Source organism: Hemicordylus capensis, chromosome 6, assembly GCF_027244095.1.
Source record: "Hemicordylus capensis ecotype Gifberg chromosome 6, rHemCap1.1.pri, whole genome shotgun sequence".
NCBI classification, from domain to species: Eukaryota; Metazoa; Chordata; class Lepidosauria; order Squamata; family Cordylidae; genus Hemicordylus; species Hemicordylus capensis.
Window position 1 is genome coordinate 139,540,320 of NC_069662.1, and position 16,696 is coordinate 139,557,015.

The 16,696-nt window shown below is 40.9% G+C and overlaps 1 protein-coding gene across 1 annotated transcript in view; it reads right to left on the reverse strand.

Moving 5' to 3' along the window:
• Positions 1–370, reverse strand: part of NEBL (nebulette) — a 105,005-nt gene extending 104,635 nt beyond the window's left edge. The window contains 3 exon segments of the mRNA XM_053259666.1: positions 89–218; positions 220–322; positions 325–370. Coding sequence (XP_053115641.1) covers positions 89–218; positions 220–322; positions 325–370 — 279 coding nt within the window.
• Positions 371–16,696: the final 16,326 nt, after the last annotated feature.

Sequence of the window (16,696 nt, forward strand, 5' to 3'; positions counted from 1 at the left end):
AATCAAAAGAGAAAGGTATTCCAAAAATGAATACAAAATAGCACAATGAATTGTTTTGCACCATTCAGAATGTGTCAGAGCCACCCACCTTTTCATCATAGTCATCTTCCTCCTCCACTTCACTTTCATTTTCACTAGGTTCCTGAAAGGGCATTCTTGTTTTTTGTTCTGTAAGAAAAAATGCCAAAGTGCAATAACTAAAACAGCTTGAGCTCAGGAACTTGCTGAATGCCTGTCTCACTCTTGTCTTGTGGAAAGCATAACCTCCTCATGGCTTCTTCCTTATTTAGGCAGCACTTGAAAGGTCTTATCTGAAAAATTCAGCATGAGTGGAGTGAAAAGTGTCATGGATGTCCTTGCTAGTGACCATTCTTAAAACAAAAGGAGTTAATACTCCTTACAACCTTGCTTAAATATAAGAATATATTTAGTAAGAGCATTAAGCTATACATACATATTTCAAAACCTGAGACATATTATATCAATAGTATAACCAAATAACTCAGAAATATGACTGCCAAGCTCTGACATTTCAATTATCAGAGACCCTTGACTAACTATGACAAAACCCCACTGCTTATTCCAAATAAGGCTTGCACACAAATAGCAAGCATGGCAATATTCCTATAGTCTTCCATGACCATGAAGCCATATTGTTTAAGTTTGATCAAAGAATGTAATTTTAGAATAATGAATATTTTCCTAAAAGTACCTTTATTTTGAATGTAGGGCATCTGAACATAACTTGTTATGCTAACCAGATTAACACATTGAAGATATATTAGGAAAGCATGCTCAAACCTTCTAAAATATACTGTAATGGTTCAGAAAACGCTGGTTCTTCAGAAAAACATAATTGTGCAATACTGGCATTGGGACACTAGTCAAGACAGCATTAAAGCAACCTGCGTCAGTGCTGTGAACTAAACACTAGTCTGCATTGCTGGGAATGTTTCAGTAGCTTGTCCTATTTGCCCTGCCCTTCCTTTCCCTCGTACAAACTTCCAGATAACTTTTTTTTCTGTCCCTGATTCTTTGGGATTGTTCCTGCTCCAAAGGTTTCCTTGAGTGGCTTTTGAGGAGCCATGTGCAGTGGCTCTGAGGGAAGGAAGGAATGCATCAACATACAGTACTGAGATCTAATTCCAGGCAGACACACAATAACATCAGTATTGTCCAGGTCTTGCTGCACCCACTCAAGGCATTCTGGGGCACAGTCAAAAGTCAAATGCAGTAGAGATGCAAATAAACAATTAACTGCAGACTCAAACATTTTCCAGGGATGAATTCGTGAACATGATGAATTCGTTGTGAAAATTCACCACTTGAGCACTTCTAATTCTTCTAACATTCAAGTACTTCCGTAAAACGGAAGTACTTTTTCACACAATGCATAATCAACTTGTGGAATTCTCTGACATGACAGCCAACAACCTGGATGGCTTTAAGAAGGGTTTGGATAACTTCATGGAGAAGAGGTCTATCAACAGCTATTAGTCGGAGGGCTATAGGCCACCTCCAGCCTCCAAGGCAGGATGCCCCTGAGTACCAGTTGCAGGAGAGTAACAGCAGGAGAGAGGGCATGCCCTCAACTCCTGCCTGTGGCTTCCAGTGGCATCTGGTGGCCCACTGTGCAAAACAGGATGCTGGATTAGATGGCTCTTGGGCCTGATCCAGCAGGGCTGTTCTTATGTTCTTATGTAGTCTTAGAGCCCTTTCTCAAGATCAGTGTGAAGGGCTTGGCGGTGGGAGGTGGGGAAAGCTGTTCAAACCTACCTTCCCCATAGATTATTGCTCCATCCCGCCCAGATGATTGTGGGCTGCCCCTAGCAGTGCAGAGGGCTGTGGGCTGGGTGTGCCGCCCCAGCCCCTCGAAATCCCACAATGCACCACACAAGTGCGCAGTGCATTGTGGGGATTCCCCTGGCATCAGAGTCCCACAGTCTCAGTATCAGCTGCAAGCAGGCCAGCGCTGGCAAAAATGGGGCTAAGGGAGCTCTTGCTCCCTTAACCCTGTTTAAGAGGCAGGCTCCGCAGGCAGGTTTGCTGCTGTGCTGCCACCGGGAGCTGCTCGCCCCCCCCCCCCCCCCAGTGCTTCTCACGTGCAGCCAAGACACATGAGTACAGCCTGTACTTACATTCATTTGCTAAGACAGGGATTGGATGCTCTCATTTAATGAGTGACATGAAGAAGAAACAGTTTTCTGTAATTACATGGACCAAAAGTAGCTTTCCTTCAAATTAGAAATTCTCGTTTGAAATCATCATCATCATCATCATCATCATCATCATCATCATATCACTACTGCTACAACTACTACAAATATTTCTATATCATTTTTCAACAAAAGTTCCCAAAATGGTTTACATAGAAACATAAATAATAAATAAGGTGGATCTCTGTTCCCAAAGGGATCATAATCTAAAAAGGAACATAAGGTAGACACCAGCAGCAACTACTGGAGGGTTGTTGTGCTGGGATTGGATAGGGACAGTTGTTCTCCCCTTTTAAGAATTAGAGAATTGCTTTAAAGGGTGCCTCTTTGCTCAGTTCGCACAGACAGAGGTTAGCAGGCATTCTCATATTAAATTCATAACATTAGGTTTGTGTAAGGTGCTCTTCAAAAATTTTAAAATACAGAACACCATGAACTACCTAATAGATATCCAGCCATATGTTGTTCTTCAGGGAAACTGCAATTCATTACTCAGGCCACTTATGGTCATCTACTAAAGAAATAAAACAGAAAGCGCACTTAAAAGCCTAAAGGTTTAATCAGAGAACATGTAAGACTGGACAAGCTAATGATTTGTTGAAAAATGTTCGATGGAGAGCAGGATTAAGAAAAAGGGACAAATGTTGGGGAAAGCAGCACAATGTTGGGAATATAGCTATATGACACCTATCTGTAGCCACTGGAGTGGTGCATGGGGTAAGAGATACTAGGGCTGTTCTCATGATGATGATTAGGGGAGGAGGAGGAGAAGCTAGGCATGCTCCTGCTATTTGATCTTGTGTTAGATAAAAGAAAGGTTGGAGGCAGGGAGCTTGCTTGTGTGTAAAGCCTCAGCTGGGTAGTTTTTCCTCCTACCTCATCCAAAAATGGGACATAATGCAGCTTGGGGGTACTACTGGACCCGGCTCTGCTTTTGGAGGCTCAGGTGGAGGCGGTGGCCAGGGGTGCCTTTGCACGGCTTCGGTTAGTGCACCAGCTGCGTCCCTTTCTCGAGAAGGCAGATCTGGCCACGATTACCCATGCCTTAGTCACGTCGTGGCTGGATTACTGTAACGCGCTCTACGTGGGGCTGCCCTTGAAGAATATCCGGAAACTGCAGCTAATGCAAAATGCGGCAGCGAGGGTTTTATCCGGAGCTGCCCGTTGGAAACACATCACCCCCATTTTGAAAGAGTTGCACTGGCTGCCGGTTCGTTTCTGGGTCCAATTCAAGGTGCTGGTTTTGACCTTTAAAGCCCTTAATGGTTTGGGCCCGGGGTATTTGAGGGACCGCCTGCTCCCAAGGGTTGCTGCCCACTTGACGAGGACATCTGAGGGGGCCCTGCTCCGGGTGCCAACAATGAGAGAGGCCCGGCTGTCGTGCACTCGGGACAGGACCTTCTCTGTTGCTGCTCCTAGACTCTGGAATGTTCTCCCAGTGGCCATTCGTTCCTCGGACTCCATCACGGCTTTTAGAAAGCTTGTAAAGACTTGGCTTTTTACCCAGGCTTTTACATAATCATTTTTACTGCTGCTTCTGTGTGTTTTTATCTGTTATATTGTTTTTATGCCTGTTTTTTATATATATTTTATATTTTTTTAGCTTGATGTTTTTATTGCCTTTTTATTGTATGTTTTAACTTTTGTAATCCGCCTTGGGGTTGTCTTTTAACGAAAGGCGGTATATAAATGTAAAAATAAATAAATAAATAATCTGGGTAGGGTGTTCTCGTCCTGCTCAACTGGCCCTTGACAGAAGAGCATGCTCCCCGCCTCCAACTTTGCTTTTATCTAACCAACAATCAAGTATCAGGAGCACACCCAGCTCCCGAATTAGGGTAGGAGTCTTTTCCTACCTTTTAATAATCACGAGAACAGCCCTAATAGATTGTGATTATGCCAACCTAAACAGAAATAAAATAATAAAAATGTTGTTTTAAAAAAATATGCAATGGAAGAGCTCTGGTCTGGACATATTCTAAATTACTGATCTATACTGTTAGCATGCAGGTCATGCCAAATATGTGTGTGTGTGTGTGTGTGTGTGTGTGTGTGTGTGTGTGTGTGTGTATATATCTGTGGGTGGAGGGGGGAGACACAGCATAGGATGAAGGTGCAAAAGGTTCCCCCATCCATGCTGTCCCCCAAGACTGCTTGTCCCCTGCCAGAAGTAAACTCCTTGGGAGAAAGATGGCTAGGAAAAGCTGTTTCAGGGGCAAGTGCTTACAGTGGAAGGATTCAATGTCCCCTCTGTGTAGCACTTTAAATCCCCACACACATTGTAAGTATGTAGAACAGTCTGCATGCTAGCATATGGGGTGTGTTGCTGCCATAACATCTAGTTTGACCTTAATTCAAGAGAGAAACCTAGATGTTGTTCAATGACTTGAAATTGTAATAGCTTGCAATAATTAGGTAAAAGAAAGTTAGGCTCCATACCAAGACTGCTAATGCAACAAGGAAACATGGTTACCTTGACAACAGGGACAAGATGATAAATATGGCTCTTTCCTGCAACCTCCTGAAAAACATATTTCTGCCTACAAATTGTCAGATACCTATTTTACAGTTGTCATTCTGCACTCTAACTCACACAGCTGCAAATGTAGTTAAGATAGGTTGGGATTTAAATAACTAGTTGGTGCTAGTAAAAACATTACGTAATCTAGTAATTTTTTACCCTTTTTTGCTTTTGCTTTGCATACACTCCTTATTTACACCATACAAATCTTTAGATTTCACAGATTATCTGCAAAAATTTGATAACACTTAAAACACAGGCATTCGTGTTGCACAGATCAGGAACATACTCAATGTTAACTTGAGACACTATACATAGCAACTTTCCTAATCAAGACTGGAATGGATAAAGCAGGATAAAGCTTTTGAAAAGTCTACTGCCAATTTCCAAGAAGCTAAAAGTCAATGGGAATGTATTCTTACATGGAATTCCTTCCTCATCCCATGAGGGAGAGAGAATTTGCAAGAGTGGAATATAGAAACAGGACCACCTGGAATTAGGCCATCCTGCATCTGTGTGAGGATTTAGGTTTAGTCACCCAAAGTCTCATGAGACCTTGGGACCTAGCCTTGCAAGATTCTCCCAGAACCAGTATCTAGCTGCAGATCAGCAGCTTTGGAGCATAATCACAATCTCATGCTGCTTTTATGAAGTTTCATGTTGTGAATTGCCATTATGATTATTGTAATGAAAACTAATTATCTGACTTATCTCTTGCTCACTGAAATAATTTTTAAAACACACCATTTCTGTGGCTTTATGTACTGCATTTTGCATTTCTGTTATGACCTACTGGAAGTAAAACTGAACTAAGAGGCTTCAGATGAGAAGTGGAATTGGGGGCTATTCAAGGCTGACTTCTCCCTTGAAAGAGTGACAGTGCAGGCAGGTGGCAAACTCCTCCCCCTACATGGATGGAAGAATACACAGGGATACACTTTATGGAGTCAGTCCCTCATTCCAAACTTCATGTGCCCCCTTTTCTCTCCCAGGGGAAGCGGGTACAGAAACATCCCCACCACATTTAGGGACAAACTGGATGCTACGGCAGGAGTTCCATGTGTCAGAGTCAGGTTGCTGCCAAATCCCTACAAAACAAGGATGGAGGGAGGGATTTAAAATTTCAGCAAAGGTGGGCAGGAGTAGGAAACTAAATCCTACTTTTGACTACCTGCCCAACCATATCCCAATCCACTTTAAGCCGTGTTTCCCTGGGCATGAGTTACTTCTGGTGATGGAGCACCATCAGGAGAAAAAAACTTTTTAAAAGCTGGTTTCAGATGAGAAAAATCAAAGGGAAAAAAAGTGTTCAGCTCCCCTTTCCTGTTCACACACAGATTTGAAATCTATTTCTCACCTGAGCTTTGTAGAGATTAGCACAACACAGACTGGATCACGCCATAGCGCATCTACTTTTAATCTAAAAGTTGAGCACACAAAAAAGGCAATAAAACGGATTTTGTATACAAGCAAAATGAACAATTTACTAATTGGAGGGGAGGATGCAACACGCACGCATGCAACCTGGATTCCCTTCACTGTCGAGTTTTTGGAGCTGGGGGAGATTATATACCACCTGATATGTGTAACTCTAGATGGTGTGCACAATATAAAACAGAGTAAAAACAATTAAATCAATTCCACAGCTTTAAAGGTTAAAAAAAACCCATAAGATAAATACAATTAAACAGTGTAAAATTAATTTCAGTTAAAAGCCCAAGATATGCAGGACGTAACTAATAGGCTGCAACACTGGAAATAATCTAACATATTAATAAATCAGAATTTCATTAATCCACCAGTGGAATATATAACAGAACATCTGATTAATGGATTTAACTAATGATCAACCAAAGAGCTGATCTAATTGAACTGCACTTAAAAAAAATGATTTTAATATAAGTACCTGTTCAAAATGGCAGGTGGGAAGTACTACCTTAGAAGAGGCATTCTCCATTCTCTATCATACAGGAGGGAATGCCTCTTCTGAGCTGGACCTTGCTGCAACAAGTACATGGGTCATAAAAAGATAAAGGAAGCATGCTCTATTTCCTTTGAAGTTATTGTTTTATTCATATGCAGATTTAATCAATTAAAACTCAAAAGATTCATCTATGGGTTTTTAATAAGGTAACAAATGAGTGCATATGATCTCTTCAAGCCAACAAAGAGACTCAAGTGGTCAGCATGAATGGTGGATTCACCAGAGTACAGAAAGGTCAGCACAAATAAAAAAGAATCTCAGCCAAAGATCTTGCTGAGGTCCATGAAAGAATATAATGCAACACTATCCATAGTACACATGTATGGTGTTCTTAAATTTTTAGTTGTAAAATGCAAGGCTCAGTTGAGTTTTTACTAACTTTGATAAACTTCCACTAATATCAAACAAATTACTGCCGATATAAAGCCTGCACACACAGACCTTTTACTTACATAGATATAGATAGTTAGTTGTTTATTTATGATCTTAGATCAAACAGTACATAGATATATAGAAACTGGACTTGTTACTAGATTTCTCCAAAAGTACCTTCAGCAAAATAAAGCAATGGCTGATATATTACTCAAGAGTGTGTCAGCCTAGTAACTTGCACATCTACACTTTGCACAAATTATTCAAACTGTGCAAACATAAAAATTATGCAGATGTTACACATGAGTAAATACATTATTTCCAATTAGCATACTTTTGTGTAACATATTTTACATCATTTATTTATTACATTTATAGTCTGCCCCATCCAAAGGCTCTGGGTGGTGCACAACAAGTTTTAAAAGACATAAAACAAACACCGTCTAAAACACACTGCTTAAAATAATTCACACAACATTACTGGATACCCTTACGCGGTATGTCAGCCGATAAGCGTTACACATTTTCCCCACCCCTACAAAAGAAAAAATCTTCAAAACCAACACCACCTCTGCTATTTAGCAGTAACAATGCACTAGTAGGTGCTTAGCTTAAAAGGAGAAGCAAAACTGCCCTGACAAGCAGGTTTTTAATGGTACTACTAAATCGGCAGGGCACTACTCAGGGAGTGGGGAGGACATGGTGACCTATAAATGAAAATAAGAACACACCATTTAAACAATGAATAGTACAGAATGATCTGATAGCAGCCAGCACTAAGCCAGCCAGTCCATGCAGAAAGCTTTCAAGAAGTTGGTTTGAAGAGGGATTTTAAAAGGATGAAGGCAGCTGGTCTCAAAGAAAGACAGACATTCCCCATCACTGGGGAAAGCAGAAATGGTGAAGATAAGTGTAGCATGTCTATGACTTTCTGAAGGTAAGAGGAAGAATAAGGGACTACAGATAATAAGATATATAAAATGCCATCAAGAATAGGCTACAAATAACAAGATAAGACAAATTCTTCTTTCAAACGAAACGCTTATTTATTTATTAATGTTTATATATTCAGACTATCACCAGAAAATTAATTTCTAAAAGGGCCAAGGGCATAACTTTGATGAGGTTTTAGGCTTTTATCTCTTTTGATGATCTCATAGGAAGTCAGAGCAGCCTTTCAGTTTTTTAAAAAAAAACTTTCTAATGCCAGAGGCTGGTTTGAATCTGTACTTGGTGGATTTTTCTAGAGCAAGAGTAGAGAGTTTTAAGTCTCATCAAAACCCCAAAGATAATAATCTGTAAATCAAAATGGCATGAGGCTTTGCCAGGAGGCAGAAGAGGGAAATGTCAAATCTTATTTATACATACCTTTCCCAAGCTGGAGCTTCATTTCATTTCCTAACACACTTTTAAATCTCGCATGCAGCAATCCCACTTCACTGTGCTAGTAATTTAAACCACTCCACAGTCAATGTCACCCAACTCTGGCTAGAAATTCAGGATACATAGGGGATTGTAGAGTTTCATATTCATACTTATGAGGCTAGTTTTTTTTTTAAGGGCATCAATTTTTAAGCAGCTGAAAACAATAATCAGGCATAAGTGATAAGAATATTCCTTTAATAAAAGCAAAAAAAAGTTGCAATCAACCTCATGGAAGCTGCAAAAAACAAAATAATGTGTGTTTTTCTATTGCAACGTGTCAAGAACACATTTGCAATTTTCCACACCTTTTAATTTAACTGTCAACATACTAAGTGTTAAGTAAAAGTTCTTTTAAATATTAAGGCAAATATTAGGCCAAACACACAATCTGTGACACATAAAGGCTAGAATTCAAGACCATCTTAAGCCAGGGTTTGTTAACCTTGGGCCCCAAGATGTTATTGGACTACAACTCCCATCATCCCCAAACATGGCCTTTGTGGCTGGGGATGATGGGAGTTGTAGTCCAACAACATCTGGGGGCCCAAGATTAAGAAACCCTGTCTTAAGCTATTTATATTTTGAAAATGTCCTCCATTTAGCTGTCCATTATATATCTGCAAACAAATCCACCTCAATTGAAGGAACATTCACACATGAATCTTATACCCAAAGACTTCCATATGCATTGTTCATAATTGGCAACTGCTTTGGAGTGGTCACCCAAATTGGGGAGGAAGAGCTGGTAGCAATCATGAATTGTCCCATTTGCTAAACAGGTTCTGCCCTGATTTTCATTAGAATGAGTTACAACAAGTGAATGCATAATCACACTAATATCTGCTCTGAAATATTACCATAATTGAGTGGTAGAGCATCTGTTTGCATGCAAAAAGTCCCAGGTTCTATCCCTGGCATCTCCAGTTAGGGTGGGAGAGATTCCTGCCCATAACCCTGGAGAGCCGCTGCCAGTCAATGTAGACAATACTGAGCTAGATAGACCAATGGTCTGACTCAGCATACCGCAGCTTCTTGTGTTCCTATGAAATGTAAATCAACAAGGGAAATTAGTGGATCTCATACAAAGCTCCCCAGCTGCATCAGTTCTGCTCAAGGTCTGCTTAATCGCCTTAGTTTTAACCAGACTGGTTCATATCTCCACCCACAACTTCCTCAGCAAAAAAGGCAAAAAGGACTTACTTTTTCTTCCTCACAATAACAGACCCTACAAAGATAGATAACCCATGCAGATTTTAAAAATTAATCATCCTTTCTCACATCAATGTCATGGCTGCTACATTCTACTGGGTTCATTCTCCTTTTCACTTCCTCCAACTTCATGTGCCCAACCAAAGTGATGAAGAGACCAGATATGCTACATAGAGCATTTGCATCCTAGTCCCAGAAAAGCAGACTCTGTCTACATTGACTACATAATGCCCTGCTAACTGGGTCACCCCTGCTAACTGGGCAAAGAAGCACCTTTTAACGTGGTAATTCTCTTTATTTAGCAGGGGGAGAGTAACTGGCCCTATCCACCCCCAGCACAGTACCTCCAGTGACTGTTGCTGGTGTCTATCTGATGGGGTTTTTTTAGATTGTGAGCACTTTAGGGACAGGGTTCCATCTTATTTATTTGTTATTTCTCTGTGTAAACCGCCCTGCGCCATTTTTGGAAGGGCGGTATAGAAATCAAATTATTATTATTAATAATGATGATGATGATGATGATGAAGAAGAAGAACACTCTGAACAGGCAAGGACCCATCGCTCAGCAGCAGCAGCAGCACTGCACACGCTCTGCATGCAGAAAGTCCCAGCATTTCCAATTAAAGAATGTTTCATGTCAATTAAAGAATGTTTCATGTCAACTGTAAACCACCCTGAGCCATTTTGGAAGGGCGGTATTCAAATCAAATCAAATCAAATCATAATGTCTAAAGAGACCCTTGTCTGAGGCAGTAGAGAGTTGTTGCGATTCAGAATAGACAGCATGGGGATAGATGGACTCATGAAGGGTATTCCCATGTGCAGCTAGGGCAGCCCCGTCTAGGCTAGAATGTGTGTGGGCTCCAAGCCTGATCCCAGCGCTGCCCCAGCGCCAAGCCCATGTTTTTAGCCAGTGTTTCACAGAAGTCTGATGATTGCCTGGGCAACTGCCGCTGGGTTAAAATGGCTTTCCTCTGGCCCACAGCCATTTCTGGCAGTGAGTCTGGGGGGGGGGGTGGAGCAGCCACACTTGTGCTCTGGGGCACCATGGGATGTGGAGTAGGGAAAGTCCTCCTGCTCCCAGCATCTCCCTCCGCTGCTGTGTGGGCATGCAGTGTGGCGGAGGGGAGAACGGCAGCTGTCCATCTGTTAGGGAATGCAGGCGAGCTCCTGCCTTCCTCTCTCTCTTAGGAGAGGAGAGCTGGTCTTGTGGTAGCAAGCATGACTTGTCCCCATAGCTAAGCAGGGTCTGCCCTGGTTGCATATGAAAGGGAGACGAGAAGTGTGAGCACTGCAAGATATTCCCCTCAGGGGATGAAGCCGCCCTGGGAAGAGCAGAAGTTTCCAAGTTCCCTCCCTGGCACCTCCAAGATATGACTGAGAGAGATTCCTGCCTGCAACCTTGGAGAAGCTGCTGCCAGTCTGTGTAGACAATACTGAGCTAGATAGACCAATGGTCTGACTCAGTATATGGGTGGGTTCAGTCATCACGCTCAACAGAAGCATGCGCTCTCATGTCCTGATATTTTATCAAGAAACTACCAGCTTGCTGGTATACTGGCAGTTGTGTGAACCTTCCCGAAGAAATGTAATAATGTAAGAAACCAGCTTTCAAATATCCTAGTTACAGGATATTTCCATTGCAAGTGCATTTTCCAGACTATGAGATATGCAACAGTTAATGCATTGCAAAGTGTGCCAGAATAATGCAACAGTTTCAAAACAAGAGTTGTAAGCTGGTGGCCAGTCATATTTTCCATCCACTGCAACGTATTTTCCAGGCAGGAGTGTCCATATTATCCTTGAAACACATTTATCTGCCCCTCTTCCTGCTCCATTTGGGCCAATAGGATTGTGGAGTGTGTATGATGTGATGATAGATAGATAGATAGATAGATAGATAGATAGATAGATAGATAGATAGATAGATGAAATTTCAGCTGCCTTGCACTAATCCGCCAGCGGATATAGATATAGATATATAATTTCTGTTGCCTTGCACTAATCCACCAGCAGGGGGAAGCACCGTTCCAAAAAAAAATTGTCATCGCATCCTTTTGATTCCAGGAATACATTTTTAAAATATATTATTTTTTAAATGGGGGAATGAAAGGAAATCCTGTGGCGAGCCTGGAAGGTGGGAAGAGAGGAACTGGCACACTTAGGTGGGTGCTCTCTTCCATGGCGGTGGTGGCCAGTGGCCCCTCAGCTCCCCCACTGGGGATGCTGGGGGCAGTGGTAGCACCCTCCGCCACTCCTCCTCAGTCGGCATCCCAGGCAGAGCCTTGCTAAGGCCGGGGAGCCTTGCAACAGCGAGGCAACTTTCTCCTCTCCGCCATCGCCCTCGGCTGCTTCCCTCCTGCTGGACCTTCTCCTGAGGAGAGAGGACGGCTGCAGCAGCTACAACCCTCCAACCTTCTGGCAACAAGGACTCCACGTGCCAGACAACTGGTTTGCTTCGCAAGCCTTTAGAAATATGTTTGCATTTTCTAACAGCCTCATCAAGGGGAGGGGGCCAGGTTTTAATCAGTGTGCCGAGCTTTACTGCCTGATTACCCGCGCTCTCTCCCACCTCTGGAATCTCTCTGGAAAAGCCTGCCCACCCACTGTCCCCCCTTTGAATAATAAAAAATAAGAAATAAGCAAAAAAAAATAGAAATAATAAGAAATAGAACGTAATGGAGTAGAAAGGGGCTGTAAAAATAAATAATGATTCAGTTCACTGGGCTTCCTTGCTTGCAGTAATCGGGGCAGGGGGGAATCGGTAAACAAATGCAGTAACCAAATGGGATTGAAGTAAATGATTCAGCTCAAAGGGCTTTCTCTTAAGTAAGTGACCAAATCGTCACATTGTGATTTGAACCATTCACACAACACTTCATTGCAATGCACAAATGATGGGGCAAGCCTCCTACAATGGAAAAATACAGGAAATATTTTCCTACAATGCATTTAGAACATTGTAGGGCTAAAAACCATCAATAAATTCCGAAACAAGGCATGGGAAATATGAACAGCTCCCTGCTGACAGCACAATGACTTTGATGTCAAAACACAGGCAATACAGAAGGACACATAGCGGACACATTGCGAAACTGTGGCAATGCGTAATCTGGAAAATGCCCTGGTGTTAGAATGCAAGAGAAAATTTTAGAACCACTTGCATTTTCTACGGTAGGTAAGAAAGGTTTCATGTTCACATATTTGTTTTAAAGAGTAAAGACTCTGAAACGTGAAAGTCTGCCTTCACTGAAGAAGTTGCCCCATGTTCTCCCAAGAAAAAGTACATTCTCTTTCTTTGCCTTCAAAGCTGCTACTGCCTGCCACCCACCCATGATGCTTATTATTTATTTTATTTAACATATTTGTATATCGCCCAAAACACAAGTCTCTGGGTGGTTTACAACAAAACAATACAAATAACTAGACATTGATTCTCACCACAGATTTCACTATTTCGGTGTTATGCAGGACAATACATAAACATACATTTTATCACTTTAAGGCTAACATGAACATATTTGTTTGCGCTACACAACCATAGCAAGTGTCTGTTTCAAATAACAGACCACGCCAAAAAAGCAAACTGTCATGGCTTTAAGTGTTTTCAGTTAAATAAAGCTCATATAGAAAGAGATGATGTGAGGAGATGGACTATGTTACCTTAATATTGTTTAAAGAATTTAGTCTTGAATGTTATTTAGCATTTTCATTCAAGACAACAAACACAAATGTCCATGCAATACAAAACTACGTGGAATTCTCTTTTTTCAAGACACAGCATAGTTTTGCACTACCTCCCGATCCCTACCTTCTTTGGATCACAGTAGCTAAATCTCTAGAAACGAGAGTTATGGGAACTTTTCCCACCACATAAAACTGAAAACTATGGTGCTCTGTAATGACCTGAATAATTACACAATTTAAGTGCATGATATCATGAAACGGGTCAGCAGGGTGAAGGTGTGTGTAATGTCTGCTTCGGTATTATTTCATCTGAGCCCTTCCACTTGGGTCCTTGACCCTGTCTGATTTGTAAGAGATTAATGTGCTTTTGCATACTTTCCACCAAGTGAAATTCAGGCCATTTGCTCAAGTAATAAGCTACTGTTCTTTAAAACAAGATAATTCTATGGTCTCTAACAGCTCCTTGAGCAATCTTAAATTTATTAATTATTATTTATTATACTTTCAACAGAAGTTCTCAAAACAGTTTACCTAAAAAAAAAATTATGTTTTTAATAGTAAGTTCACTGCCCCAAAGGACTCCACCATCTAAAAATAAACACAAGGTGAAAAGCAGCAACAGCCACTGGAGAGACAATGCAATGGGGTTGAACAGAGACAGTTGCTGTCCCCCTCCTAAATGTAACAGATCCACCACTTCAAAAGGTGCCCACTTGGCAGGGATGTCTTGTCTTTCTTGCATGACGCCTGAATTTGGCACATAAACATGCACACGAAGCACAAACCCTCTTACCCATTTTTTGGAAGCAGAATCTCTCCAGTTATAAAAAGCGCAACGCACTACTACAATGTCCAAAAAAATAAACCACACAATTTCTTCCATCACAAGCTTCAATTATGTCATAAAGACTGATGATGCATACTTTGTCTATCAGTGGAAAGAAACAATGCTCATAGCTACAGAATTATTAATCAAGCCTCAAAATCATTCCAATCCATAAAGAACCCCTCTTCTAACTTTACAATTCTCTGAAGGATGAATGGAATCATCAATGGAATGATGAATTTAAGAGAATGTGTCCTTCACTATGAGTCTCATCACCTATTGAGATCATCTGGAGAGATTTGTCTGCAGTTGCCACCAGCTTGTCTGGTGGCTATACAGGGACAGGCTTTCTCTGTTGCCTCTCCGAGACTCTGTTGAAATAAGAGCCTCCCTGTTGGAATAAGAGACTCCCCATCTCGGAAAACTTTTTAAAAGTCTCTAAAGACACATTTATTCACCCAAGTTTTTAACTAGACTTGTGGTTTTAAAATTGTTTTACGATTTTAATTTTAACATTTTAATTTGTTTTATGTTGATGTAAACCGCCTAGAAGTTTGGAAGTTTGGGGCAGTTTACAAATAGAATAAAATAAAATCAGGAGCTGGGGAAAAAACACTGAAGAGATGAAAAAATGAGTACTCGAATGCAGAAGCGACAATCCAAGACTACTGACAACTAGGATCAGGACATTAAGGTTAGAGTTCCACTGTTAGAAAAATATATAGGGATTTAAGAAGTAAGGTGGCATTTGGCATCCTCTGAAAGCACAATTAGAGTTGGGGGAACCTCAGAAGTGCAGTGGAGCCCAGTGCTCAATCCCCTAATTGTGCAAAGATGCACCTTTTAAAGTGGAGGTTCTCTTATTAGTGGAACAGATAGTGGACGGTATCATTCATTTTTTCATTGAAGCAAGGAATTTGGCATGAATGTTGTATAAATCCCAAATATTAATTTAAAAAGGATTAGAAATCAGAAATGGCACCTATAAAACTGTGTTTGTGCTAACTGTGTTACATGAGATTAAGCTTATATCACATAATTTGTGAGAAACTCAATGTTAATGTATTTTTGGCATGGACAAATGTGTAAATCATCATGAATGTATAATGAATAAAAAATATTAATACAAAAGGTTTTGCATGTGGAAACCAAGTATGTCGCCATTAGGGATGTTCAATTCTATTCAACCTCAAATCAATTTGGGTCAAATAGGAGGAAATTTGGGGATTCGACCTCAAATCAAGTCACCCTCAAAATAAAGAGCCTGATTTGGGGTCAAAGAAAATCACCCCCAGTTCAACCCAAATCGATCTGAGTTATTCAAGGGCCATTTTGAGGTCCATTTTTCCAGGGAGAGCTCCAAATGGCACCACTTCTCCAGGGAGAGTTGATCTACGAATGTGTGTCTGCCTGCCTCAGAAGTCTGGTCTACGCGGCACCATTTTTATTTTATTTTTTTGGTCATCCTATTTGATTTTTGGATTGCCCACCAAAATATCTGACAACATTTCTGCTATATCTCAGGACCGTGTCACTATGAGAATGATTCTAATGATCTTTTTACATGCTTTAGATTTTCCAGCACCACCATATTGTATTTTAGCCACCATATTTGATTTTTGGTGTGGGAATTCTTATTTTCTATTTATAAAATATATATCTGACAACATTTTTGCCAAATCTCAGGCTTTAGGAAATAGTGAATGATTCAGCATATTTTTTTACATTTAGCCATTGCACTATATACCTAGCAGGGGGTGAGCAACTGTCCATTTGAAAACCAGCATTGCATTTCTCCCAGTGGCTGTTGCTGAAGTCTCTCTTGTGTCCCCTTTTAGATTGTGAGGCCTCTGGGGACAGGGATCTAACTTCTCATTCCTTTTGCTGTGTAAACCACTTCGAGGATTTTGTTTTGTTTTGTTTTTTATACTGAAATGGAGAGCAAAACCAACAAAGTATTTCAAGTCAGCGGCTCTTCTTTTTAAACAAAAAAGCATTTTGTACTGTCCGTGAGATTAATATTAGGCAGTTATATCCACAAACCTGATGCCAAGAAAAATGCCAAATATTTACTAAAGAACATTCTTAAGTATTTCTACACAAGGGAAGAGCCCTGCAGGTATATTATTTATGCTTATTTATAAGCTTAGTAAATATCAGTTGTCTTCTTTTATTGATAGTAAATATCAGTTGTCTTCTTTAGATGATGAGGTATCTTCCTCTTCATCCAAAGAAGATGATGAGTGAAGACTAGGCTCTAATTACTCATTTGGAAGTCCTCAAGTGAGAGAAGAAGTGTGGCAAAGATGGTGGCACAGGGCCCTCTAGGCCATCTGGAGTGGGCAAAAAGCAGAACTTATGTGTGCTCTCTCTGATAGGTTGGCAGCACTGTTCCCTCTTAACAAGGATTACTCGATGCTGTTCACTACAACTCCCAGGATCCCCAGCTGCAATGC